General features: G+C 37.2%; 1 protein-coding gene, 1 non-coding gene and 1 pseudogene across 8 annotated transcripts in view; all 3 read right to left on the bottom strand.

Annotated features, from left to right (window-relative positions):
* The window catches only part of RECK (reversion inducing cysteine rich protein with kazal motifs), a 78096-nt gene that overhangs the window by 10265 nt on the left and 41558 nt on the right, over positions 1 to 26273 (bottom strand). For all 6 annotated transcript variants that reach the window (XM_081508697.1, XM_081508728.1, XM_081508717.1 and 3 more), the window contains 8 exons: positions 22556 to 22823; positions 19805 to 19984; positions 13523 to 13735; positions 11727 to 11863; positions 8461 to 8601; positions 7158 to 7346; positions 5714 to 5836; positions 3423 to 3594 (listed from right to left, as the gene is read on the bottom strand). In XM_081508697.1, coding sequence (XP_081364823.1) covers positions 3423 to 3594; positions 5714 to 5836; positions 7158 to 7346; positions 8461 to 8601; positions 11727 to 11863; positions 13523 to 13735; positions 19805 to 19984; positions 22556 to 22823 — 1423 coding nt within the window. The remainder of the gene's footprint in view (positions 1 to 3422; positions 3595 to 5713; positions 5837 to 7157; positions 7347 to 8460; positions 8602 to 11726; positions 11864 to 13522; positions 13736 to 19804; positions 19985 to 22555; positions 22824 to 26273) is intronic.
* On the bottom strand, positions 16682 to 18132 carry LOC145539658 (NADH dehydrogenase [ubiquinone] 1 alpha subcomplex subunit 5 pseudogene; annotated as a pseudogene). The gene has a single exon (XR_014077886.1). The product of XR_014077886.1 is annotated as an NADH dehydrogenase [ubiquinone] 1 alpha subcomplex subunit 5 pseudogene (transcript).
* Positions 25350 to 25478, bottom strand: LOC145521899 (small nucleolar RNA SNORA40). Its single transcript, XR_014065756.1, has one exon. It is a non-coding gene; the product is annotated as a small nucleolar RNA SNORA40 (small nucleolar RNA).

Genomic DNA, 26273 nt, shown 5'->3' with positions numbered 1-26273 from the left:
GAAATTAAAAGACGTTTGCTCCTTGGAAGAAAAGCTATGACCAATCACAACATATTAAAAAGCAGAGACATTACTTTGCCAACAAAAGTCCGTCTAGTCAAAGCTATGGTTTTTCCAGTAGTCATGTATGGATGCGGGAGTTGGACCATAAAGCAAGCTAAGTGCTGAAGAATTGATGCTTTTGAACTGTGGTGTTGGAGAAGACTCTTGAGAGTCCCTTGGACTGCAAGGAGATCCAACCAGTCAGTCCTAAAGGAAATCAGTCCTTAATATTCATTGAAAGAACTGATGTGATGAAATGACTCATTGGGAAAAGACCCTGATGCTGGGAAAGATTGAAGACAGGAGGAGAAGGGGATGACAGAGGATGAGATGGTTGCATGGCATCACTGACTCAATGGACATGAGTTTGAGCAAGCTCTAGGAGTTGGTGATGAATGGACAGGGAAGCCTGGCTTGCTGGCAGTCCATGGGGTGGCAAAGAGTCGGACATGACTGAGTGACTGAACTGAACTGAGTCAAAAGATAACAAACTTCTAGTTATAACATAGTGATGTAATGTACAACATGATAAATATAATTAACACTGCTGAGTGTTATATATGGAAGTTATTATGAGACTAAATCCCAAGAGCTCTTAGCACAAAGAAGAAATTTTTTTTCCATTTCTTCAAGATGACAGATGTTCACTAAACTTACTGTGGTAGTTATTTCATGATGCATGTAAATCAAATCATTGTGCTGTACACCTTAAACTTATACAGGGCTACATGTCAAGTCTATCTCAAAAAACCTAGAAGAAAGAAATTGCAATGCATGAAGTTATAATTTTATAGAAATTTAAGACATTTGAAGAGAAATGAAAAAGACTATTTAGAACTTCACTATCTATTAATGTGAAGGAATGAGGACAAAGAAGATCACGAGAAATTTGGTAATTTTGGAAGGAAAAACATTACTAATTTGAATACACAGAAATAAAATCAACAGGAAAGGCTGAGTATCAGGGAGGAGGCGACAAATTAAAATAAACACTATCAGGGCAGGGACTTGGTCTTGTTGACTACTGTGTCATAGTGTTTAGAAAGATCAGTACAACAGTAGATACTTGATGAATGAATACAACTTCATTTATTTTCAAATTTCTATTTTTTAAACAACTATTTTTTGAACAGATAACACAAGCCCATTGAGAAAATGAAAAGACAAAATTGTATATAATGAAAAGTAAGTCTCCTGCCTATTCTTTGTGTCCCAGCCACCTAGTTCCCTTCCCTGGAGGTAATCACTTATTATCAACTTCTTATTTATTCTTCGAGATATTTTATTTAAGAACAAGCATTTATACACGCTGACTCAAAAAGCATGTGCACTTAAAATTTTGATATGCTTGGCCAAACTGCCCTCCATAGAGGAGGTACCAATCTTTGCCCCAATCCTCTCTTGTATAGGAGTGTCCATTTCCCTATATTTTGTTATCAAACTTTTTTATCTTTACCAATCTAGTAGATGGAAAATGGTACACAACTGTAGTTTTAATTTATATTTCTCTTAATATGAGAGAGGTTAAGCATTGTGGTAGATTGGCTAGAGTTCATTCATCAAATTCGTTTAGTTTTCTTCCTGGGCATACATCTAGATTACATTTCCCAGCCTCCCTGGAAGTGTTGGCCAAATGAATGAGTTCTAGACAATGGAATGTGGCTACAAGTAGAGATGAATTTTAACTTGGCCTATAAAAGCTTTTCAGGAGCAACCTCCATCATCTCCCTTCTCTTATTTGCCTGACAGAGGAGGACTAGAGGCTGTAGGAGCTGGCTGAGTTGCTAGATGGAAAGATCCTAAGTTTCTGAATCACACATGGAAAGCCACCTGCTGCCCACCCAAATGGACTGTATTTGAACTTCCACTATGTAGAAGTACTGATATTTGGGGGTTTGTATACAGTAGCTAGAGTTATTTCCCTCAACTAATAAAAGTGTCTTTTTAAGTGTTTAAGAAGCATTTGTATTTCTTTTCCTATGTTTATGTCCTTGGTCCATTTTCCACTGGTTATAGATCTTTGCCTATTTTTATTAATATATTAAGTTGTTCATCTTTTTCATATTGATTTGTAGGGGTTCTTTATATTATCAGAGATTGTACTGAAATCCCTTTCTCTTAAGATTTCTCTTAGTTTGTCATTTGTTACTAGGCAGAAAAACTTCATTTTCATGTAGTTGTATTTTTCAAACTGTTCTTTTATATTGATTTTGTATTATACCCAGCCAGCCCTTCCCATTATTGAGATTTGTGGTTTTATTATAAAAGCAAGTCAATCTTATTCAGAAAGGTTACCAAACAGAAGGAAGCAAACAGATAAACAGATAACAAAACAACTCTCAATTCTACATCCCGACACAACTATATTATCCTTTTGACTTATTTCTTTATCATGTTTTCTTATGCATAACACCCTATCTTCTTTGCAGAACAACTCTTTGGGGTTAGTTTTCATGATGTAAACTTTGCTAGACAGGGACCAATTCTCTTTGCTAAAAGAGAATTTAAATTTGTTAAAATAAATTTAACGCAAGAGAAAATGTTTCCTTCCCTCCCTTCATACTGCACCAAGATTTTCAGGATGGAGAAGCAATTGCTTATTCTCCATAAAACCTTGAAAAGGCAAGGACTGTGGTGCTGGGACATGTCTTACTCAGCTCTCTGAGGCAGTCAGTGAAAACTTCAATTCCAGAAGCTTGAAACCTAAGAGAATCAGTAGTACCCTTAACCTGCAGCCACCACAAGCAGAAATCCATCATTAAGGTGACGTCAAATGCACTTTGAGCTTCTGAGAAAACCACAGAGTAGTCCCTAAACAAATAACTTCATAAAATACTGAAAGTGCACTTCCAGAGATTTCTCATGTTCGATCCCTACAGGGGAGGCAGGTTTTAAGTAGACTATTTCCTATTACCATCAGGAATCAGTAGCTAATAATAAGAATGCATCCATTTCTCTTGTCTCAGCTGCTGCTTCCCCTTGCCTCACACTTTGTTTATGTCTTACAGAACTGGTCTAGCTTCCGGCATACACCATGCTCTCTCATTAGCAGCCAAGAGATTTGCTCTGGTTACTCTCTCTGCCTTCATGAACACCACTTTTCCTCTACCGTAAACCTTGCTGGCAGTCTCCTCCTCGTTTTCCCAGCTAACTACCACATGCTCTAGAGGCTTTCCCAGTTTCCTCCAGGCTGTGTCAACTGCTTGACCTCTGGGCCCCCAGTCACAGCATATTACCAAGCAGCTTTACCTGGATCTTTCCCTTGAGACTCTAACTTCTCAAGGGAGAGAGCACTTTAATTCATCGTTGTATTTTTACTATCTGGTAATAGAATAAGTGGTGACCTTCAGTTGAAAAAGACAAGGAGGCATTTGACTTACCTTTGGTTTTTTGGGCAGGGATTAGGAGTACATGGATCCTTTGAGATGCATGATCCAAACTCAAACTGATGGTCCTGGAGGCCCACACAGCGAGCAATGCAGGCGCTGGGGTAAGTGCGTCCATTCTGCCCACAAACGGGGACAAACTGATCTGCACAGTTGCAGGGCAGACCTGGACGGGGAGAGCACCTCAGTGATTGCTCTTGTATGGCCTCTTCCTCTGTTTCCTAATTAAGGTAAACCACTAACAAGCAGCCAGAGGTCTCAGGTTAAAACAGAATTTAACATTAGGTCGTGGGGGTGGGGGGCTGTGTGGAGGGGGGAATCCTCCCATCTCAGTGCTTTTAAAGGTGGCAAGGTTCTAAAAAGCCATTTGTCTACACAAAGACTTTCCTTTGTTCCATTTATTGCCTGCTAACTGAGGGCTTCCAGATCTTGATCCCAGGGGTAGAGATCCTTGCAAACTAAACTACAGGTAGGAAAGGTAAAGAATGTTTCTCCCAATCTGATATACAGAATCTGGAATTTAGATGTTTGATTCTGGTTTAGGGGATTTCCAGAATGTTCAAGGATAATACAAGACAAGACAAAACAATACAATACAATACAAAACAAGACAAAGAATGAAGGTTGTAAACGCCTCACACAGGTTCTTTCCACCTCCTCAGGGAGGGGGAAGAACAAGACGTTAGTAACTTGGGAAGTTATTGTAACTTAAAACTTAAGAATTGTTATGAACATCTCCTTCTGAGTCCTGTGTGGACTGGGGCCCTGTCTGAATCTCCCCAAATGTGTATACTTTGTGGCCAGTAAAATCTCCTTAGAGTCTGCTAGCTAAATAGTGTTTTGTTTTTTTTTTTGGCTGTGCAGCATGCCTTATGGGATTTTAGTTCTTCAACCAGGGATAGAACCTAGGCCCTCGACAGTGAAAGTGTAGAGCCCTAACCACTGGACTACCAGGGAAATCCCATTAAATAGTCACTAATGTAACTTATCCTAGGACATGAGGGGCTACACACTACAGGGAAAAAGAGTCCTGCTAGCTGTAAACTGCAACTTCTAAAAACACTGTGATGTAAGTAAATAAGTAAAAGTCTTCCTTGTAAATCTTTAGTTCATTTCTCATCCCACATCATTTTTCAGTTTCTCAAGGCAGAATGAATTGTCCTCATCAGAGCACAGCAGATAAAGGATAAAAATAAAGGACAATGACAACAAGACAATAAAGTAGCAAACCCTGGTACTCATTAGGGTGGATAAAGGATGGGATGGAGCTAGTCCTGCCTCTATTTCCCCATCAGACTGCGTTCACTTCTTGTTTCTGATCTCCCTTTTATTTCCAATGTGCTGGAGATATAAGGTTGGTAAAACCCTATTCTGTTCTCTTCCTACCCTATTCCATGTGTAATACCAATTCAGAGTCAAGCTGCAGCAAGAAATGGTTTAAGGGCAGCTACCTAACTCCTCTTTGCCCAGAACCAGATTTGGGAAAAAAGTAGATACCAGTGAATACTGGCAACTATGCTGTTGCTGTTGACAACTGGAGTTTCTTCTCAAGAAAAGAGCATCTCATATGTGAGTATAATATCAGCAGCATAAAGCCTAGGAAAATCAAGAAAGTAATATTCTTGATTGACTGTTCATAAAAATTAAGTTTCAAAATTACAATAATTTCTGAAGTTACTTTCCTGTTTTCCCCCCTCCCTAAGGAGATATGAATGGAAGGAATCTATGTAAGGTATTTACAACCTTTGTCTTTGTCTTGCTATTGTTATCACCCTTCAACATTCTAGAAATCTCCCAGACTTGACATATCTAAATCCTAGATTTTATATCTAGATTGGGAGAAATATTCTTTACTTTTTCTTCCAGAAGCTTTGTTTATAGGGGTCCCTGCCTATATGAATCCAGTAAGCCAAGGTAGGACAAGGAAGAACATGGTTAAAAAAAAAAAAACACACACAGAAGCAAATTTACAAAATACATGAACACTTTAGACTATAATGGTAGGGGTAAATGGGTATTTCAGCAGGTAGAAAAATTCCATTTAGCTAAAACTATACCAATCACTGGCCCTGTTCTTTTTGACTTATGGAATTCCAAAAGGACCTTAAGAAATCACTTACTTTAATGCCTTCAATTTATAGAGGAGGAAGCCATCCGGAGAGCAACATACCTTGCTCTCAGGTTATGTATTTACTTTACTGTGCACATTTGCAGTTAATGAGATGCTGCCTTCAAGGAAGAATGGGTACAGAGGATGAGGAAAGCTTCTGGATGACCACGGTTACCTGTGAAGGTACGACGGTCATCTTCTGAGCTGTGCTCACTGAGACACAGGCGGGAAGAACACACCAAATTGCCAGCAAAACAAGAACAGATATTGCAGTCGACATTAAAGGAAGTTCCATGACCTGAGAGAAAGAAAAATAAAATGCTGATCTGTGTCATGAATTTATAAGTAAATCATAAATAAAAAATTACATAGTTTAAAAAGTTTAAAAATAGAAATTCTTGAAAGATGACTTCTGAATATATAAACTAGGGAACTAAACTTGTAATACTGGTATTTTCATACTGAACTCCCACCATATCCCCTCCAAACCCCTAATATGCTCATCTCACTAGACTGCTCCAAATTCTCTCCTATCTTATCATGTAAAGCATGACTTCAATTCCTCATTCGAGGTTCTTCTGTACAGAATAGGTATTTACTCAGTGAAAGTTTATGGAAAGAATGAATTTATCTTCTGATGTTTTCTGTGATTCAAGGTACCTATGTTACATTTTAGCTAATTAGAATATGGACTAAGCAATGAATACCTGACTTGCTGGTCTAAGCAGAAATCTGCAAGCTCTTTTTAGTCAAAAGTACTCTTCTTAAAGTAAGATCTCACACAGAAGAGTAGAACAAGAGGCATATAAAAGCTGAACTACTCTAGTTGATGGGTGGGGGGGGATGGATTGTAGAGGTCGCAAAATGAGCAGGTGGAGTGGGGAGCACATTCTCAAAAGTGATATTTTTTTTTCATAGTTTTTGAGGTTATATATTGATATGAAGAGTTACTAAGGGCTATAAGCAAAAGATGGTTTAAGGAAGCAACGAGAAAGCAAGACCCTCAGACTTTTAGAGAAGGTGATCAAACGGGGAGGCACTCTTAATGCGCTCTCTCCCAACCCCTAACCAACAGTGTAGTTCCCATTCCTTTGCTTTCCATGATGTCAGCCTCTGAGTTTTACTTCTGGGAAAGGGGCAAAGCAGAGATAGACTGTTGAGAAAGGGGTGGAAAGGAGCAGACCTGTGTCCTTGCCTGCGGAGGGCAAGGGCTTTGTTGTCAAATAGGCCTAGGACTGAATTCTGCTTTGGTCATTTACTAGCTGGGCGACCTCTCTGAGCATCAGCTTCCTTACATAGTACCCGTATCAAACAACTCGGAGGATTTAATGAGATAACACAGGCCAAGACTTGGCACAGTGTTGGCACACAGTTAAGAGTTCAGTAAGTGTTAGTTACTATCAGCTGTTAGTAGTCCCTTCTTGATGAGGCTTCTAAGAGGGTTCCTTAGAAGTCCTTGTGTTCCGTAGAGTTTGAAAAATACTTCCTTAGAATATCTGATTTGAAGACTTTTACTCTCTGGTGAGAACCCATCCAATGTTCTCCCTACCAAGTTAATACAACTAATCTTGTGTTAAAAACAAAACAAACAAAACAAATAAAAACAGTTCAAGACTCACTTTTTCTTTTTCCTCCAACAATACAAGACTTCTGAAGGTCTATACAGTGCATCTCTATACAGTTTTCTAAGAGTCCACTTTGCCCACATGAGCAAATTTTATAACAACCAACTTCCCCTGCAGATGATGGCACCTGGATCAGTGTCCCTTGACGGACAATAAAATCAGATGCTTCTCCCAATTTGCAGCCTGTAGGGACAAAAATGAGCTGAGAGAGCTGGTACTGTTTCCTGATATTGTTTTGTGATATCACATACACTTCATGTAAGTTTTATAGATATTGTGTGGCCATTAAAGATTACATAATAGAACTTTCACTAAACTAGGGAATTGCTTTGGTTCACTGGCCACAAACAAAAATTCCATGTTCCGTCTGTGAAGTGGAGGTGATTAAAGGACATATACCTCAAAGTTAGCAACAGTTCTTACAAAAATGCTGTAAGATAAGTAGTTCTTAAAAATTTTTAAGGCTTATCAAATATATTTTAAAATCACAGATTTTTTTTAAATGTAACATGGTAACTGAGAGTAATTTTAGAATAATCTGGTCAGAAAACTTTTAGTGATGGAATAAAGACATCTTAAATTCAAAGAAAAGTGAATACTTGATTGGACTTAAGGAAAACAAGTTTATTTTCCATTTTAACAAGATTTATTATGATGCTATAGCTGATATAGTATTACACAAATATTATAAATGGCCCTTTGACATACACTTATTTAATATTTTGTTCCTTTTTACTTCACATGTTTAAAAATGTTGATTCTAACATGACAAAGAAATATTTTCAATTGGAAAATAGGTAAAAGAAAGCACGTATATTCTAAAGGGGCCCACACAGAGATAAAGATCATAAATATTCTATGGGATAAAAATTTTTCAGCCTTAAAACATTTTGCATTCCAGCACATTAAATTTATGAAGATAATTACACATTCAGTTGAGAACACTATTTCTCTATGTATTAAAGGAAAAGAAAAGAAAAAAACATGAGCAATGTGCAGTACATCTTCTCAAACGTTACAACATAGAAGACCAAGCACAAACCCTAGCCCAAGGTTCTTTTTCCCTTTGGTTGTCAAGAACCTTATGACTCATTATGAGAATCTGGTTTTGAAAATGAAATAAGTTTACAATCTAAATGACTACTGAAAATTATTTGTCTTCCTCTGTTTACATAAATAATACATGTTTATTTGAAAAACATAATTTAGAAAATAATCTCATTCCAAAGATAACTCCTATAAAGAAACAACAGCAGCACATACCCTTGCCCATCCCACACCCCACCCCACCTCTTACCCTGAACACAAGAGTATGGAAGGCAGGGATCACCAGATGGACACCCTTTCCGGTTTACCTCACAGAGCTCGTTAGCAGGGCAAGGGTTTGGGTTACAAGGATGAGTCACCTCTTCTACAATGTTACCTAAAGAACTTGGCCCTGAGAAAACAAAAACAGATCAGTATAAACACCCAAAAGAGTAGAAGAGGTCTGTAAGTTGTCTGAATTAATGACGTCTGGAACAAATGGACAGCTCATGAGGTCCGTATAGTCAAAGCTATGGTTTTTCTAGTAGTCATGTATTGATGTGAAAGTTGGACCATAAAGAAGTCTGAGCACCAACTGATGCTTTCAAACTGTGGTGCTGGACGAGACTCTTGAGGGTCCCTTGGTCAACAAGGAAATCCAATCAGTCAATCCTAAAGGAAATCAACCCTGAATATTCATGGAAGGACTGATGCTGAAGCTGAAGCTCCAATACTTTGGCCAGCTGATGTGAAGAGCTGACTCAACAGGAAAGACCCTGATGCTGGGAAAGATTGAGGGCAGGAGCAGAAGGGGGTGGCAGAGGATGAGATGGTTGGTTGGCATCATCGACTCAATAAACATGAGTTTAAGCAAACTCTGGGAGATAGTGAAAGACAGGGAAACCTGGTGTGCTGCAGTCCATGGGGTGGCAAAGAACGGGACACAACTGAGGGACTGAACAACAACATGAGGTCTGATTCAAGTGAGTTATTGAAATAGATTTCCTGATCAACTGTGCATTTAGCATAAACAAACATTGATGCATTTGTTTATTCATTGGGTGCCTATGATAATGCCTGGCAAGGTTCTAGGTTCTGGAGATACAGAAGTGAACAAAAAAGGCAAATCTCTATAGAGTTTACATTTTGGTCAGGAAATAGACAATAAATAGACTCTGCATGTGTGTGTGTATGAATGTAAGTAAAAAGTCAGATAACAATAAGCAGTATAAAGGGATGGAATGTAACATATATTTTGAATAAGGTGGTCAAATAGATGCTTATGTCTAAGAGGGATAATTAGGCATATTCACCATAAATAATGATAATTTATTATGGTAAGATGGACCCTATACCATGATCATATTGGTTAACTTATTAAATAATGACCAAGGAAAAATCTCACTTAATATACAGTCATCCCTCAGTATCTGTGGGGATTTGATTCCAACACTCCCATGGATATCAAATTCTGAGAATGCGCAAGTCCTTTATATAATATGGTGTAGTATTTGCACATAACCTAAGCACACTCTCCTGTGTACTTAAATTATCTCCAGATTATTTATAATACCTAATACAATGTAAATACTATGTAAATAGCTATAATAAAATGTAAATGCTATGTAAGTAGTTGCCAGGTATACAACATTAAAATTTTGCTTTTTGGAACATTCTGGAGGTTTTTTTTTTCTGAATATTTTCAATTTGCAAATGCAGAACCTGTGGATATGGAGGGCAAGCTCTGTGTGACATTTTAAAAGAGTTTTGAAATGTAAACAAAAGTATTTCTTTAAGCTTCCTCCCACTGAAATAGTCTCCATCTACACATATATTTGACTACTCTAATGGCATCCAGGATTATGAATACATTCATTTTGCTTACTTGATTTTAGGCCAGACTCAGACCCTAAGGCTAATAGCATATAGGGCTTACGGAATTTATCTCATCCAGCCCAATCATTTTATGAATAGGGAAGCTGAGGTTCACAGAAGTCATCTGCTTAAAATCACAGAAGCCTATAATTCTAGTCAGTCTACTGCTCTCTTTTTTTCTACACTTGTCACTAAGGTTAAGGGACACAGTCTGTTTGTTTTGATTAAAATATAGTGGATATTGTGAGCTGCAAATGTAGTACCCACTTTTTTCTTTCTACTTACTGCCAGGTTGGCAATGGGCCCACAGATAAAAAATCTTTCCCAGCTTCCCATACAATGAGGGGTGGTTTTCCCTTACCTGAGGTAGCTAGAATTATAGTAGTCACGTTGTGATGGTAAAGTTCACGAAGTAACCTTGATGATGGAAGCCAAGCACTAAGAATGGTGGAGAAAGAAAAGGGAACCTGGATTCCACTGTAACAGCCCTAGACTATTTATTTCTAGGCTTTCTTTTACTTCCATCTGTTCTATTATTTGCAGTTGAACTTAATCCTATCTTAACACAGGAAAATACAGCTAGTTTGAGCCAGCTCACAGCACTAATGCCCCTTAAGTAAAGTAAGGTCACTCAGTCGCATCCGACTCTTTGCAACCCCATGAACTGTAGCCTACCATGCTCCTCCGTCCATGGGATTTTCCAAGCAGGAGTACTGGAGTGGGTTGCCATTTCCTTTTCCAGAGGATCTTCCGGACCCAGGGATTAAACCCGGGTCTCCTTCATTGTAGGCAGACGCTTTACCGTCTGAGCCATCAGGAAATGCCCCTTAGTGGTAGCCTAAACACGTCTCTTAACTGTATGTACTTAGTCTCTCAGTCATGTCTGACTCTCTGCGACCCCATGGACTGTATAGCCCACCAGCCCACGGGGATTCTCCAGGCAAGAATATTGGAGTAGGTTGCCAGGCCCTTCTCCAGGAGATCTTCCCAACCCAGGGATTGAACCCAGGTCTCCAGCATCGCAGGCAGACTTTTTACTGAGCCACCAGGGAAGCCCCTTAACTATACAGTGTTTATGAATTTTATTCCCTGGTTTCCACCACACAGTCATTCCTGCTAGGAAGCTTAGCTCCAAAATCCCTCGAGGAGATACAAACTTATTCTTCCAGCTCTTGGTAGGAGTATTTGGTACAGAGAAAAACTCTATTTTCATGTACTAACCCAGACCATTCCTTACTCCCTATTTGGTGGGTAAGTCCAAGCCAACGCCTGGCTCAGTTTCCACTGATACTTAGATGACAAGAAGCTGAAAACTCCCTAGGGGAAATTCTACTTGATCAAATCATGGCAAGGAGATAGCAATGATAAAGAGCTGGTTATCTGAGAATGCTGACACATGACTCATCACTAAGAATTCCTGATTGACAACAGTTCACTACCCACTCAGACTGATAATGATAGTTGCTTCTGTGTACATATTTTAAGATGACGATTCTTTCCTGGGCTGAAAAGGGCAAGCAAATAAGATAGGAGTCTGCAGATGAGATATGAGATATTATCGTTAAACCACACGTTCTCAACAGATAGATGCTCATGTAAAGCAAACATCAAGGGCAGAGATAGAAGGGAAAAGCCTTTAAATTAAAAAAAAAAAGTACTCACTGAGGTATGTATCCAAAGGTATGCAATTCTCCAGGTCATCTGTGGGTGACAGAAGCTCACAAATACTTTCAGCTGTGTGGTCTTCAGGGAATTTGTTCTGGTCCCCACATTTCTTGAGAATCTCTACACAATCTGATCTTGAAAAGGAAAATACAAATTTAGGATTTGAGGAACCTCCTCACTCCTCAGCTTGCCTAGCCAATATCAATTCTGTTTCAGAAGCTTTTCAGAAAGTGAGTTTTTACAACTCAACAATGTTTCACACTTTGTCAGGTGCATGATAAAAGAGAACAGAAGTGACAGCAGACCTTAGGTTGAAGAGTAAGTAATATATTACACTATCAAAGCATCCCTAACTTTCTCTGACCTGAGATCAAAAGCCTTGCTCAAATTTTACACTCATACCTACTGTCACTACTATCAATGTGGCTTTCCACTGTCATTGAAAGGAAATTAACCTAGGCTAGTCTGATGTGCTCTTTGTGAAAGCATATTCCTTTCTCTCAGGGCCCATGCATGCTTGCTTCTTCCTTCCTTCTTCCCTCACTCCTCTTCCTGCCTTTCTCTTTTTAAATATCGGTTTATATCAACATTAAAGTGTTTGGCCTATAACAACTGGGAAATCCACTATTTTAAAATTTTCTGTCTTCAATAGAAATTTGACTCCTCTATAAAGTTTCTGTGCTAAGAGTCTATAAATTTCCCACTTGTTGGCTCTTGCCTTTCACACAGTAGTTATTTCTCAACTCTCCCCTACTCAGGCCACCCCCAAGTCATGTCAGAGAATGGATCTGAACCCTATTCAATATTGAAATAATCTGCAACCAGTCATCAAGTGCCCAGAAACTTAGGGGCTGGATATTAACTTGGTTTTGGAAAAGGTTTTTGGCAAAAAAAGATGCTTGAAGAGAAGCTGACAGAGATTACTATGTAGTTAATTCTTCTGGTTTTACACACCACAGCAACTTTTATTTTATCCAGATCCCCTTTGTCTTCCTATTTACTTAAAAATTTTTTAATTTAATTTTTTTATTGAAGTATAATTGATTTATAATGCTGTGTTGGTTTCAGATGTACAACAAACTGGTTTAGTTTTACATATATATATACATATATATACTCTTTTTCAGATTCTTCTCCTTTATAGGTTATTTCAAAATATTGAGTATAGTTTCCTGTGCTATACAACTGGTCCTTAAACTTTATCCTATAATAGATCTTAATAAGTAAATCATTCAGAAATGTTTAATTAGGAACAGACCCTGTTGACTATATTTACTAAGTCTTTCACTCATCAAACATTTCTGGAATACCTGTTGCACTTTAGGATTATGCTCATTCCTGAAGAGAAGAAAAAGAAGAGAAAAAAGATAAGAAAAAAAGAGGTTCAAAGAAGAATGTTTATCCTCAAGGAGAGCAAAGCGAACAGGATATAAGACAAATACACAAAATAAACAAATAGAATTGTGCATTGAAGGTACTCACTGTTTCTTGAACTAAGTTCCATGAGAAAAGTACAAATGAAGGTCTACAGACATTTGTAGTTTGGATAAACTCTATCAGCTGGAGAAATCTGGGAAGATTCCACAGCAATGACTGGAATTTAAGAGGGGCTAAGAAGGACAGGCAGTGAGCGAGTAAAGATGCAGGGTAGGAGGAAGAGTATTTTAGGCAGAGAAGGCAAAGTGGGAGAACATTTGACATGTGGGGGTGGTGACTCCAGAGATAGGCTGTGGGTAGAGATCATAGAGGGTCCAAACCAAAACTGGAGAGTCATTATGATGAAAGAAACTTACTTGCAAATAATACTGCCCCGTGATTTACTATGACAAGGCTTAATCTGCAGCGAACAAGCTATTGCTTTCCACATTTCTGGTTGGCACTTTTTAATGTCAAGAACAGGTATGTTGATAAATGGCATCTTTATGCTTCCTTTTTCCCACAGCTTCATGTCATTCATGGCTCCTTGATCTGACTGAGCATTGCAACTCCTGAAAAGTTCTGTTGGCCTAAAGAGAAAAAAGGCCAGAAGGAATCATGAGGCAATTATTTTCTAGAAAGATGCAACGTGTAAAATCTTGACACGCCAATGTATCAGGAAAATATTTTTTTTAAAGAAGAAAGTGCATACAACCCATCAAAGAATGTCAGCTTTGAATGTGTGAAGATTCAAAGTAGACATCTGCACTAAGACTCTGATAGAAATTTTTCTTTATAATACAGATTTTTGTGAGGCAGTTAAAAACTTAAAACACTGTAGACTATCATCTCAGACCATACCATTTCTTTCATCTCATAAAATAAATAAGTTCAAGTTTTAAAAACTGAGGTATAATTTATAAAAAATAAAATTTATAGATCTTATGGTTAGTTCAATTTGACAAACATATACATTCACACGGGCACATCCAAATCAATGAGGAGCATTTCTATCCTGTTAAAAAGTTCCCTTGTGTCCCCATCTAGTCAATGCCCTTCCCTGTTACTGTACCCCAGAGGCCACCACCATTCATATTCAGATCACCAGAGATTAATTCTCAAATGGAATCATACTGTATGTAGTCTTCTGGGTATAGTGTCTTGAGCTAAAGAATCTTGAGATTTACTCATGTTGTGCATACAAATTGTTTGCTCTTTTTATTGTTCAGTCATATTTTATTAATAAATGTATCACAATTTGTTTATCCCAGTGGTTCCCAAACTTTTTGATCTCAGGACCCATTTACACTTTTGAAACTACTGAGTTCTTAAAAAGCTTTTGTTTATGTAGACTATATACACCAATACCCCATCATCATATAAGGGACTTCCCTGGTGGCTCAGACGGTAAAGCGTCTGCCTATAATGTGGGAGACTGGGGTTCAATCCCTGGGTTGGGAAGATCTCCTGGAGAAGGAAATGGCAACCCACTTCAGTATTCTTGCCTGGAAAATCCCATGGACGGAGGAGCCTGGTAAGACTACAGTCCATGGGGTCACAAAGAGTAGGACACGACTGAGCGACTTCACTTTCATACTATAAATCAAAACTGAGAGATTTTTAAAGTACTTATTAATCCATTTAAAATGATAAACCCATTACACGTTAACAAAAGGAAGAGAAGGGTAGATCTGTTTCAGTTTTGAAAACCTCTTTTAATGTCTGGCTTTATAGGAGACAGCTGCACTTTCATATCTGCCCCTGCATTCAATCTGTTGCTATATCACGCCTTAAAGCAGCTGGAAAACTTCACTATTCACTCTTGTGAGTGAAAAAGACAAACAATGTCTTAGTATTATTGTAAAAATAGTTTTAATCTCATGGGGTTTTGGGAAAACAGAACACACTTTGAGAAATGCTGGTTTATTCATTCACTGGTTTAGAGACATTAAGGTTGCTTCTAGTTTTCATGTCTCTTTTCCCTGGCTATGAATGGCACTGTTGGGTTATAACTTTCTAAGAAACTGTCAAACTGTTTTCCGAAGTAGTTATATCATCTTCTGCTCTCACCAGCAAAGTATGAAAATTCTAGCTGATTTACATGCTTGTCAGTCTTTGTAGTTAGTCACTCAGTTGTGTGTAGTGGTATATCACTGGTTTTAATTTGCATTTTGCTGATGACTAATTGCACTGAGCACCTTTTCATGCACTTACTCACCATTTTGATATCTTCATTTGTGAAGCATCTTTCCAGCCTTTCGACTTTTTTTTTAAGTTGTCTTTTCACTATTGAGTTGTAAGAATTCTTTATATATTCTGGACATTAAGTTCTTTGTCAGATATATGTATTACAAATATTTTCTGCCAGCTTGTGGTTTGCCTTTTCATTTTCTCAATGGTGTCTTTCGATGAACAAATTTTTTAACTTTAAAAATTTATTTGAGATACTATATTATTGGGGTATAATTTACATACAATATAATGTGAAGATCTTAAGAGTTCAGTTCAGTAAGTTTTGAAAATTATATTCATCTATATAATCAAACCCCCAAATAAAATATAGAACATTTCTATCACTTCATAAAGTTCCCTTATACATTCTTCCAGGCAATTTCCCCTTCTGCCAGAGGCAACGGCTTTCTGATCTTAACCCTCAATGATTACTTTTTTCTATTCTTGAACTCATACATGTGGATGTGTTTTGGGTTGGGCTTCTTTCACTCAACATAAGATTCATCTGTGTTTTGGGGTTTATCAGTAGTTTGGCTTTTTTTTCTCTCCTGCTAGGTACTAACTATTCTATTGTTTAAATACCACAATATGTTCTTTCATTCTCTTCTTGATGGATGTTTTATTTATCCGCCCCCACTCCCCATTTTGGAGTTCTTATAAATAAGGCTGCTATGTAAGCCTTTTGGGGGAACATATATTTTCATGTCTCTTGGGTAAATGCTTCAGAATGAAATTGCTAGGGCACAGATTTAACTTTTTAAGAAATTGCAAGAAAACTTTCCAAAGTGCTTAAACACATCTTATACTTCCAGCAGCAAATTATGAAAATTCCATTTCATGCACATGCTTGGCAGTCTTCTGATTTTAGCTATTTGGTGTGAGGAAGCATCTCATTGGGGTTTTAATTTGCATTTTTGCATGACTAACGGTAATGAACTTTTTCTATACTAAGTGTTTGTTTTGATGTCTTTTTTGATGAAGTGTCCTTGGAAGATTTTTTGCCCATTTTTCAATTTGGCTGTTTGACTTTTACTATGCCATTATAGGAATTATTTATATATCCTGGATATAATACCTCTGTTAAATGCACCTGTGTGTAATTGTGTGTGTGTGTGCATGTGTGATGTAGGAAATATTTTTTCTCAGACTGTGGCCTGTCTTTTCAAATTTTAAATGGTGTCTTTTAGTCAACAAAAATGTTTACTGTTGAAGTCCAGTTCATTATTTTTTTCTATTATAATTAGTACATTGTGTCCTGTCTACAAAATCTTTTTCTATATCATGGTTGTCAAGAGATTTTCCTATTTTTTTTTTTTCTAGAAGCTTTTATTTTTATTTCTATGACCCATCTTGAATTAATGTTTATGGTGCAAGATAGAGATTCTTTTCTATTTTCATACAAATATTCAACTGTTGCAGCATTATTTGTCAAAAAGATGTTACTTTTGCACTGAGTTGCCTTGCTTTGTTGAAAATCAAGTTTCAGCACAGTGTGGGTCGGGTCTACTCTTGCTTCTCTATTTTGTCATTGATCCGTTTGTCTAAACTTATGCCAATATCAAACTGATTTAATTTCTATTGCTTTATAATAAGTATTAAAATCATGTACTGTAAGGTCTCCAAATTTAGTCTTTAAAAATACTGGTTTAGGTATTCTAGGTTCTTTGTATTTTCATATGAATTTTAGAATTATACTGCCACTTTCTATTTTAAAAAGTCATTTGGGATTTTGATTGAAATTGCACTGACTAGAGTTCAGATCGGTTTCAGGAGAATTAACATCGTAACAATATTAAGATGTTCTAATCTATGAACATAGTGCTTCTCTCCATGTATTTTCTGTCTTTATTTTTGCAAAGTTTTCTGGTTTCTAGTGTAGAGTTTTTGTACATCTTATGTTGAATTTATCTCTAAGTATTTCATATTTTTTATGCAGTTGTATAGATTATTTTTTTATATAAATTTCATTTTCTAATTGTTGCTAACAAACAGAAATACAATTTTATGTTAACCTTGTACCCTATGACTCTGTCAAATTCAAGGATTAAGGGGAGTTTGTATGCAAATTTTATGTAATCTCCTTTTGCGGTTCCCTCCTTTCTGGGATTTTCTATTTCCACATCCAGCTACTCTGGCAGCCCCAAACTCTGATCTCTTAACTCCTCAGTCCAATATTGCTGCTTTTTGCTTGAAATCTATATGTCATGCCAGGGGACTAAGAGTGCCTATGAAGGAAAAACTGGATAAAAGTGGCCCTCACTCAGTGTGGTCTCTTTCATGAGATGTAGTTCTTCCTGCTTTACGTCACTCTCAAAGGCCTTCAGAACAATTGTGTTTTTGTACTTTGTGTAGAGCTAATAATTGGTATTTTTTTAATACAAAAAAATATTTAATTATATCAGTTTCCTATCAACACACAAGTCATTGAAGGCTGTTTATACTGGCCATTTCCATTGGTTGGCAGGAGGCTCTTTCACTAAAGGATCCCATGGTTTCCACTGAACCGTTTTTCTTGTCAGGCTTAGTTCCTTTTCAGCTTGAAGAATCACCTCTTCTATTTGGCCACCCTAGTTGCTCTCCTCAGCTTCTCATTTGTAATCTGTTGTGTATACTTTCTATATGCTGCATTTTTAGGGATCTGTCCAAGAACATCAAGAATCTTTGTATACAATATTTTTAGCCTCTCATGTGGAGTCTTACATACAGCTAATCCCACAAGGCCAGTGGTCTTCAGCAAGCCCGCCAAGATAGCCATAACTGGTATTGACAGGAGTGTTAGTCCGATACAAACTGCTCCACCATTACCATAAGCTAGGAATATGTCCAAATTTAACTTTAAACATTTGACAGATTTCAAATTTGCTCAACCTCTAAGCCAGGTCCTTTTTGACTAATATTAGCTATAAAGATACCTCAATTTTCTTTCTTAAAATAATAACCTGAATACTTTTAAGAGGATAGAACTAGCTTGAGGTAAACTCCTCAAGGTGTGTTAGCTTGAGGTAAACATTCTATGTGTTTACCTCAGGGGACTAAGGTAACACACCTCAAAGGTGTGTTAGCTTGAGGTAAACATCCTATGAACTTCCTTCTGGATCAACTGATTGATTCTTTTCCTTTTTGCCCTCTTGATCTCTGGGCTGTGCCTCACAAATCAACTAGCCCCCTTTTCTTTAGAAACTCTCCCTCTCTGGCTTCTCTGATAAAGCATTCTCTATGCTTCTGGATGTCCCTTTCCTGGTTTTCTTCATTCCTTCTTCAGCCATCAATTCAGTTCTTGGCTCTTATTTTTCTTACCATAATGGATATCTCAGGAAAACACCTATTCAATTGTTCTGTAAAGAAAGATTTTGTATGACATAGGGACTCACTGAGTGTGAACTTCAAACAATCTGAAGGTCCTTAATAGCAAGTTGTCATAAGAGGGTATTTGGATGGAGCAAATTGTTCACACTGCTTTATTCTATAGTGAATTATTTTTTCACTGGTGGTGCAGAGGAAGGGAGAGGGGAAGAATGGGAGATTGAAGGCAGAGGGACTCTGCATTCTAGAAGTTTGAAGCATCTTTAGATTAGAAGTGGCTTTGTTATAGTGCTTCCTTTCCCAGTGGTGATTTGCCAGATAGAATATAGCCTTTAAAGATGAAATGATAAAGATATACTACTTCCTTTGAACTTCAGTTCAGTCGCTCAGTCGTGTCTGACTCTTTGTGACCCCATGAACTGCAGCACGCCAAGCCTCCCTGTCCATCACCAACTCCCTGAGTCCACCCAAACCCATGTCCATCGAGTCGATGATGCCATCCAACCATCTCATCCTCTGTCGTCCCCTTCTCCTCCTGCCTTCAATCTTTCCCAGCATCAGGGTCTTTTCAAATGAGTCAGCTCTTCGCATCAGGTGGCCAAAGTATTGAAGTTTCAGCTTCAACATCAGCCCTTCCAATGAACACCCAGGACTGATCTCCTTTAGGATGGACTGGTGGGATCTTCTTGCAGTCCAAGGGACTCTCAAGAGTCTTCTCCAACACCACAGTTCAAAAGCATCAATTCTTCCGCGCTCAGCTTTCTTTATAGTTCAACTCTCACATCCATACATGACCACTGGAAAAATCATAGCCTTGACTAGACGGACCTTTGTTGGCAAAGTAATGTCTCTGCTTTTTAATATGCTGTCTAGGTTGGTAATAACTTTCTTTCCAAGGAGTAAGCGTCTTTTAATTTCACTGCTGCAATCACCATCTGTAGTGATTTTGGAGCCCAGAAAAATAAAGTCAGCCACTGTTTTAACTTAGCAGGAACAAAATCAGGAATGCCTGCTAAGGAACATTTTAGCAGAGTTCCTGCTCAAATGATCTTTTTTCACTTATTTAAAAATAAGACAATTAATGATAAAATACTTCCATTCCATGTATAGTAATTTGCTCTTACCTGTTGTTAAAATTAGTGCAGTAAGTAAGGTTTCTACAGCCCAACTGGCAAGGTTCCCGGACATCTGCTAAACAGGTCAACATGGACACTTCCACTGGATTATATTCACAAAAGCGATCAAACTCTTGCCAACTCTGTGTATTGCCCCAGCTCATGCTATAAAGTTTAGTACACAGTTCTCTGAAACAAAAGCACAAATACAGAAACATACAGACAAGCCAAATGAATATTTGATTTGCATAAAACTTAAACTCTATGAACTGTGCTTTAGAACATAAATGAAAAAATATATACAAAGATCAAAAGACTAAGATCTATCTTCTAGAATTTAGAGCCCCCAAAAGTAATCTTTTACATGAAAAAGTTAGCTTTCTTTTATCATTGATCTCTTTTCTTTGCCATGGTTGCTAGAAAGCTTGGTGCTAAATTTAATGTTTAATCATAGTATTTGTACATCCTTATTCTTGGCACAAGTATTCCCCTCTATATTTCTGATCTCTCTTTTACCTTTAAAGAACCTGACTGCAAACGCAGGAGACATAAGAGATGCAGGTTTGATCCCTGGGTCAGGAAGATCCCCTGGAGGAGGGCGTGGCAACCCACTCCAGTATTCTTGCCTGGAGAATCCCGTGGACAGAGGAGCCTGGCAGGCTACGGACCATAGGGTTGCAAAAAGTTGGACACGACTGAAGCTACTTTGCAGCAGCGGCAAATGTAAAGCACATGGTTCTGCTTCTACCAAGACAGTCCACTATATTTATGTTCCAGTCACATGAGGCAAAACTGTAACTTGATCCTCAGACTCCTTTTAAGAAGCATTATGGACTTAGGGTTCACTAGTTTCTCCCTGAAGAAGTATCCCAAGCAACTTATATTCCTTAAGATATACCAAGACAGCCTATATATAAAGGCTTTAAGAATTTCAAAGCTGCTATAAACTATTGTATATAGCAATATATACTATATATATATTATTGTAGTATGTATGTATTCTTATTTCAGTACTCAATGATTACAAAGCAACTTCGGTGCATATATACATATAGCTGAAACAAAATCAAGATCATTTTCAAAGTGATTTCACCTATTATACTCATTAATTTTTAACACTGATAAATGTATAAAAGTATAAAAAAGTAATATGTAATATAAAATTTTAATACTACCAGAATGTGCAAAGTCACAAGTAGAAATTCTCCACCTCTGTCACATTTTGACTCTCATAGTTACGTCTATGAGGAGGGTATCTTTACTTTTATAAGTTTGCTCATTCACTTTACCAACATTTATTGAGTGCCTATTTCATGTGAGGCCCTGTTCAAGGCACTGGCTATGCAGCGGTGAATGAAAGAGACAAAGTCCCTACTCTCAGTAGAGCTTACACATCATGGGGATGAGAAATTTGAGGTACCTTGAGGTACCAAGATCCAACAGGTACCTTGATCTGGAAAATCAGTCCTTTCTCTAGTCCTAACTTTCTGTATGACCTTGGACCTTGTTTAATATCTCAAGTTAGTTTTCTATATATAAACAAGAATTACACAAATTGACATCAGTCATAAGATGATACCAGTCTTGTCAGATTTCATGAAGATGAACAAGATGAAAGTGAAAGCATTCAGTAAACCATAAAACCTTACATCAAGATAAGAGATGTAGTGTGTCTTACCAAAATTCTTCTTGGATGACACAGCCATTCCAATCTCCAGTTGACGACAGGGCACAACTCTTTAGTAGACACTCAAAGAATTATTCAGGATCCTTCCCAAATATATACATTTATAATTCCTATCAGTAACCCAATTTCCAATTATAGGACCAACTTAACTTCTCTTTTAGCCCTTCTGTTAATTTTCTTTGGATATTTTCCATGTTTTTCATATCTTTGGTGAAGTTTAATGAGCTATTCTAGGCACAATTTTTTGGTAAAGTCTATCCAATTTAGGAAACACGGAGGAATTTTCCTGTTGGTCCAGTGTTTAGGACTCCACGCTTCCACCGCAAGGGGCCTGGGTTCAATCTCTGGTCAGGGAACTAAGATCTCGCAAGCTGTGTGGTGCAGCTAAAACAAACAACCCCCCCAGAAAAGACCGCTTCACTCTTTGTATGTTATATTTATTTCAGGATATTATAGTAACATGTGGTGCATTTTCACCCAAAATATCTCTAATAAAGAAAACTTCTGTTTCATCTGTGTTCTACCATTACTTTATCTCCATTTATTCTTGTCTCTAGATTGTGTTTCCTTGAGCCTACACAAATAGTATTGTTAGGTTTTTATCCCTAAGTGTATCACCTAAATAAATGCCAATACATTGCTTTCTAACTCTGGATACAAGTGTCAACTCAGGTTATTCACCAATATACACAAAAAGTTGATTAAGTTCAAAGTTTCATAGTTTAACAAAAAGAATATCTCTTAGATGTCAGGTCAAAACATCTTCTACATTGTAGGCTTACTTGAGGATAACCTCGAGGGTTGAATTCATAGTTTCATCTTTAAATATTTAATGCCCTGCCAATGATGATCCTCTCACTCCAAAACACAGTGCTTTTAGCTCAATGTACAAAAACAATGTTCTATATATACATGATGCTCAGTAAACACCTGCTGGATGAAAGAATGAGGGCTTTTTCATCTTCTGAACTCTTAACACTATACAATGCAAGAATATAACACACATTTCCTTAAATTCATTAATTAAAATGCTATTTTCTACTGGTCTTAATAAAGGAAAATGAGATACTGACCTACATGTTGAAGTGTTTGCTTTAGAACAACAATGCAATTTAGCACCATCAAGGCCTGTAGAAGGAGGAGGATGCAGAGTGACTCCAGGGTGAACAGACTGTGAGCTTTCAAGAAAACACTGCCAAAGTGGATCCTGAGGCAAAGGCTGGGTCTTACAACCCTCGATGAGGCCATCGACAATCTCCATTTCTGTTTTCTTAGACATCAGAATTCTCTTGCAGGCACTTTGGCAAGCATGATCTTCAGCTCTGTCACAGCAATACAAACCTACAGTTTCAGAATAGAAGTGGATTAATTAGCTGGTTTTATAGCATGCATTGCTCAGGCAGAAGAATCAAGTGGTATACTGGAATCCATTACTACTCTGAGTCATGTCAATATCTCCAGGATATTGAGCCTACCAAATTGTCTTTCCATTGCTTTGCAGTGTAGCAAACAGGTGAAAAGCTAAAGGTGGACTAGGTATCTATTACCAGGTTCTCCACTGTGCTCATTCATGGGCTCTCCAGCATCATTCCTAGATAAATGAAAGATCCTCTTACACCAAAGAGGTCCTTACATGCAAGGTATTTTATGTTCCTGGAAAGGATACTGTAGATCAAACTGGAATTATTTCATGCTAGAAATAACTATCTAAAAGGATCATGTTCTTGATATAATGAGAAAGATGATTAATTTTAATAGCAATAATCACAAATACTGTATTTCATCACATTTTGAGATAAAAAGATTTATAAATCTGTACAAATTAATCTAAGTAGTAATTTAAATAATACAATAACAAACTATGACAAGGCATCAGTTTTTTGTTTTTTTTTTTTTTATAAATTTATTTATTTTAGTTGGGGGCTAATTACTTTACAATATTGTAATAGTTTTTGCCATACATTGACATGAATCAGCCATGGGTTTACATGTGTTCCCCTTCCTGGACCCCCCTCCCACCTCCCTCCCCATCCCATCCCTCTGGGTCATCCCATTAAGGCATCAGTTTGTTATGCTGCTGCTGCTCCTGCTAAGTCGCTTCAGTCGTGTCCGACTCTGCAACCCCATAGACGGCAGCCCACCAGGCTCCGCGGTCCCTGGGATTCTCCAGGCAAGAATACTGGAGTGGGTTGCCATTTCCTTCTCCAGTGCATGAACGGGAAAAGTGAAAGTGAAGTCGCTCAGTCGTCTCCAACTCCTAGCGACCCCATGGGCTGCAGCCTACCAGGCTCCTCTGTCCATGGGATTTTCCAGGCAAGAGTACTGGAGTGGGGTGCCACTGCCTTCTCCTCACTTTGTTATACTTTTCTATAAAAAACTAGAAAGCAAGTGAACACTTTAAACCAGACTACAGAATTCAAAGGGCTTCTTTGAAGTAATTTTCTTAGGAGTTTGACTTCTTAAGAAGCCTATTCAGGCATATCTGTTTGTAGCTTTCTTTTCCAGTTTTCCTATATATTAGCACAGACATTTGAGATGGTTGTTCTTTTACCCTTAAAACATTTTCTGCCTTTTTTTTTTGAGCTGTTATCTATCAACTTTGCTTCAGCAGCACCTCTCCATAGCCTAAATGTCAGTGAAGACAGATCTCTCCTTAAAATAAATGAATGTTATTTGCAGCAAGTGCTTCACCCTCTGATTTTCCTCACATAACCACAGAATGTCATAAGCCTTAGTTAGAATTTGGCCAAACAAGGCATAGCACTGCTTTTGAGTTTATAAAAACAAGTCTTTGAATATCCCAGTGTAAGTCAAAACACTGGCATCTGGCTTACAAGCCTTTTGCCAGTTTTGCTTAATTAGTCAGTTATTTTAAGTCTGATCACCTCTAAATGAAGAAAATGATTTATAGGCTTTACAAAGCTGAGATTCTGAAGACCCCATAAGGGGCAAGTTCATCAGGAGGCCCTGACTTTTAAAAAGTATCAGAATCTCATTTACATTGACATTTTTATTATAAAAGTAACAAATGTTCATTGGTAAAATTCAAATATTACACAGCTATACAATGTGGAACAAATAGGTATACAACTAAAAATGAATCTTACTGTATACATTTAGTTCTGCAACTTCCTTTCCTTGCTTATTACATCTTGGACTTCTATAATAAATATACTTTTTTTTTGGTATTGTAGTAGATTTACAAAATTGTGTTAGGTCCAGGTGTACAGCAGAGTGATTCAGTTATACATATATTTTTAAATTCTCTTCCATGTTAGTACAAGATATTCAATATAGCTCCCTGTGTTATGTAGCAAATCTTTGTTGCTTACCTACTTCATATATGGCAGTGTATATCTGTTAACCTCATACTCCTAATTTATCCTTCCCCACACACCCTTTTCCCTTGATGACCACAATTTTGTTATCTGTCTGTAAGTCTGTTTTGTAAAATGTTGACTTGTATTGTTTTTTATTAGATTTCAGGTATAAGTGATATACTATTTCTCTTTGACTTACTTCAATTAGTACGAAAATCTCTAGCTCCATGCATGTTGCTGAAAATAGCATTATTTCATTCTCTTTTATGGCTAATATTACATTGTGTGTTATTACATTTTCTTTATCCATTTATCTGTTGATGAACACCTGGGTTTTTTCCACGTCTTAGTTATTCTAAATAATGCTGCTTTGGATACTGGCATGCATGTTTCTTTTCTTGTTTTATGTCAACATTAAAACTAACAACTAGATCAATACAGCTAATAATTTAAAAGCGTAATATATGAGAGAAAAGTATCAGCTCTATAACTCTGGAAAAAATCTTTACCTTCACCAATAGACACCCATTATATCTGTTTTGTGTATCATGCTCCTTCTTATCTGTAACAAATCTCATACAGAACAATGAGTTCAGGGTTGCAAAAGAGGATTTATTTTTGCACCTGTCTATGTAAGTCTTTGCCTACAAATGAAACAAAAGCAAATACAAGTGCTAGTATGTTTCTTTTCAAATTAGAGCTTTCATCATATATCCAGGAGTGGAATTGCTAATCATATTTTTAGTTTTTTAAGGAACCTCCATACTGTTCTGCACAGTGGCTGTGCCAATTTAAATTCCCACCAGCAGTGTAGGTGGGTTCCCTTTTTTTCACACCCTCTTCAGCATGTATTATATTATTTGCAGACTTTTTGATGATGGCCATTCTGACTGGTGTGAAGTGATACCTCACTGTAGGTTTTTTTTTTCCTCTCATTGTAGTTCTGATTTGTTTTTCTCTAATAATTAGTGATGTTGAGCATCTTTTCATGTGCCTGTTGGCCATCTGTATGTTTTCTTTAGAGAAATGTCTGTTCAGGCCTTCTGTATACTTTTTGATTAGTTTATATATTTTGATATTGAATTGTATGAGCTGTCTATATATTTTAGAAATTAAACCCTTGTTGGTCACATTCTTTTGCAAATATTTTTCTCCCAGTCTGTAAGTTGTCTTTTCACTTTGTTTATGGTTTTCTTTGCTGTGCAAAAGCTTATAAGTTTCATTAGGTCCCATTTGTTTATTTTGCTTTCATTTCTTTTGCCTTGGGAAACTTATCTAAGAAAATATTGCTACAATTTATGTCAAAGACTATTTTGCCTATATTCTCTTTTAGTTTTATGTCATCATGTCTTATAATTAAATCTTTAAGCCATTTTGAGTTTATTTTTGTGTATGGTAGGAGGCAGTATTCTAACTTCATGGATTTACATAACATACTTCTCCCTTTATGCAGGTTGTATAATGTTGTTAT

This window comes from Giraffa tippelskirchi, chromosome 1 (assembly GCF_054371585.1).
Source record: "Giraffa tippelskirchi isolate mGirTip1 chromosome 1, T2T-mGirTip1v1.2.pri, whole genome shotgun sequence".
In the NCBI taxonomy this organism is placed as follows: Eukaryota; Metazoa; Chordata; class Mammalia; order Artiodactyla; family Giraffidae; genus Giraffa; species Giraffa tippelskirchi.
Note: the sequence above shows the minus strand (reverse complement) of the source record. Positions and strands in the feature narration are given on the sequence as shown.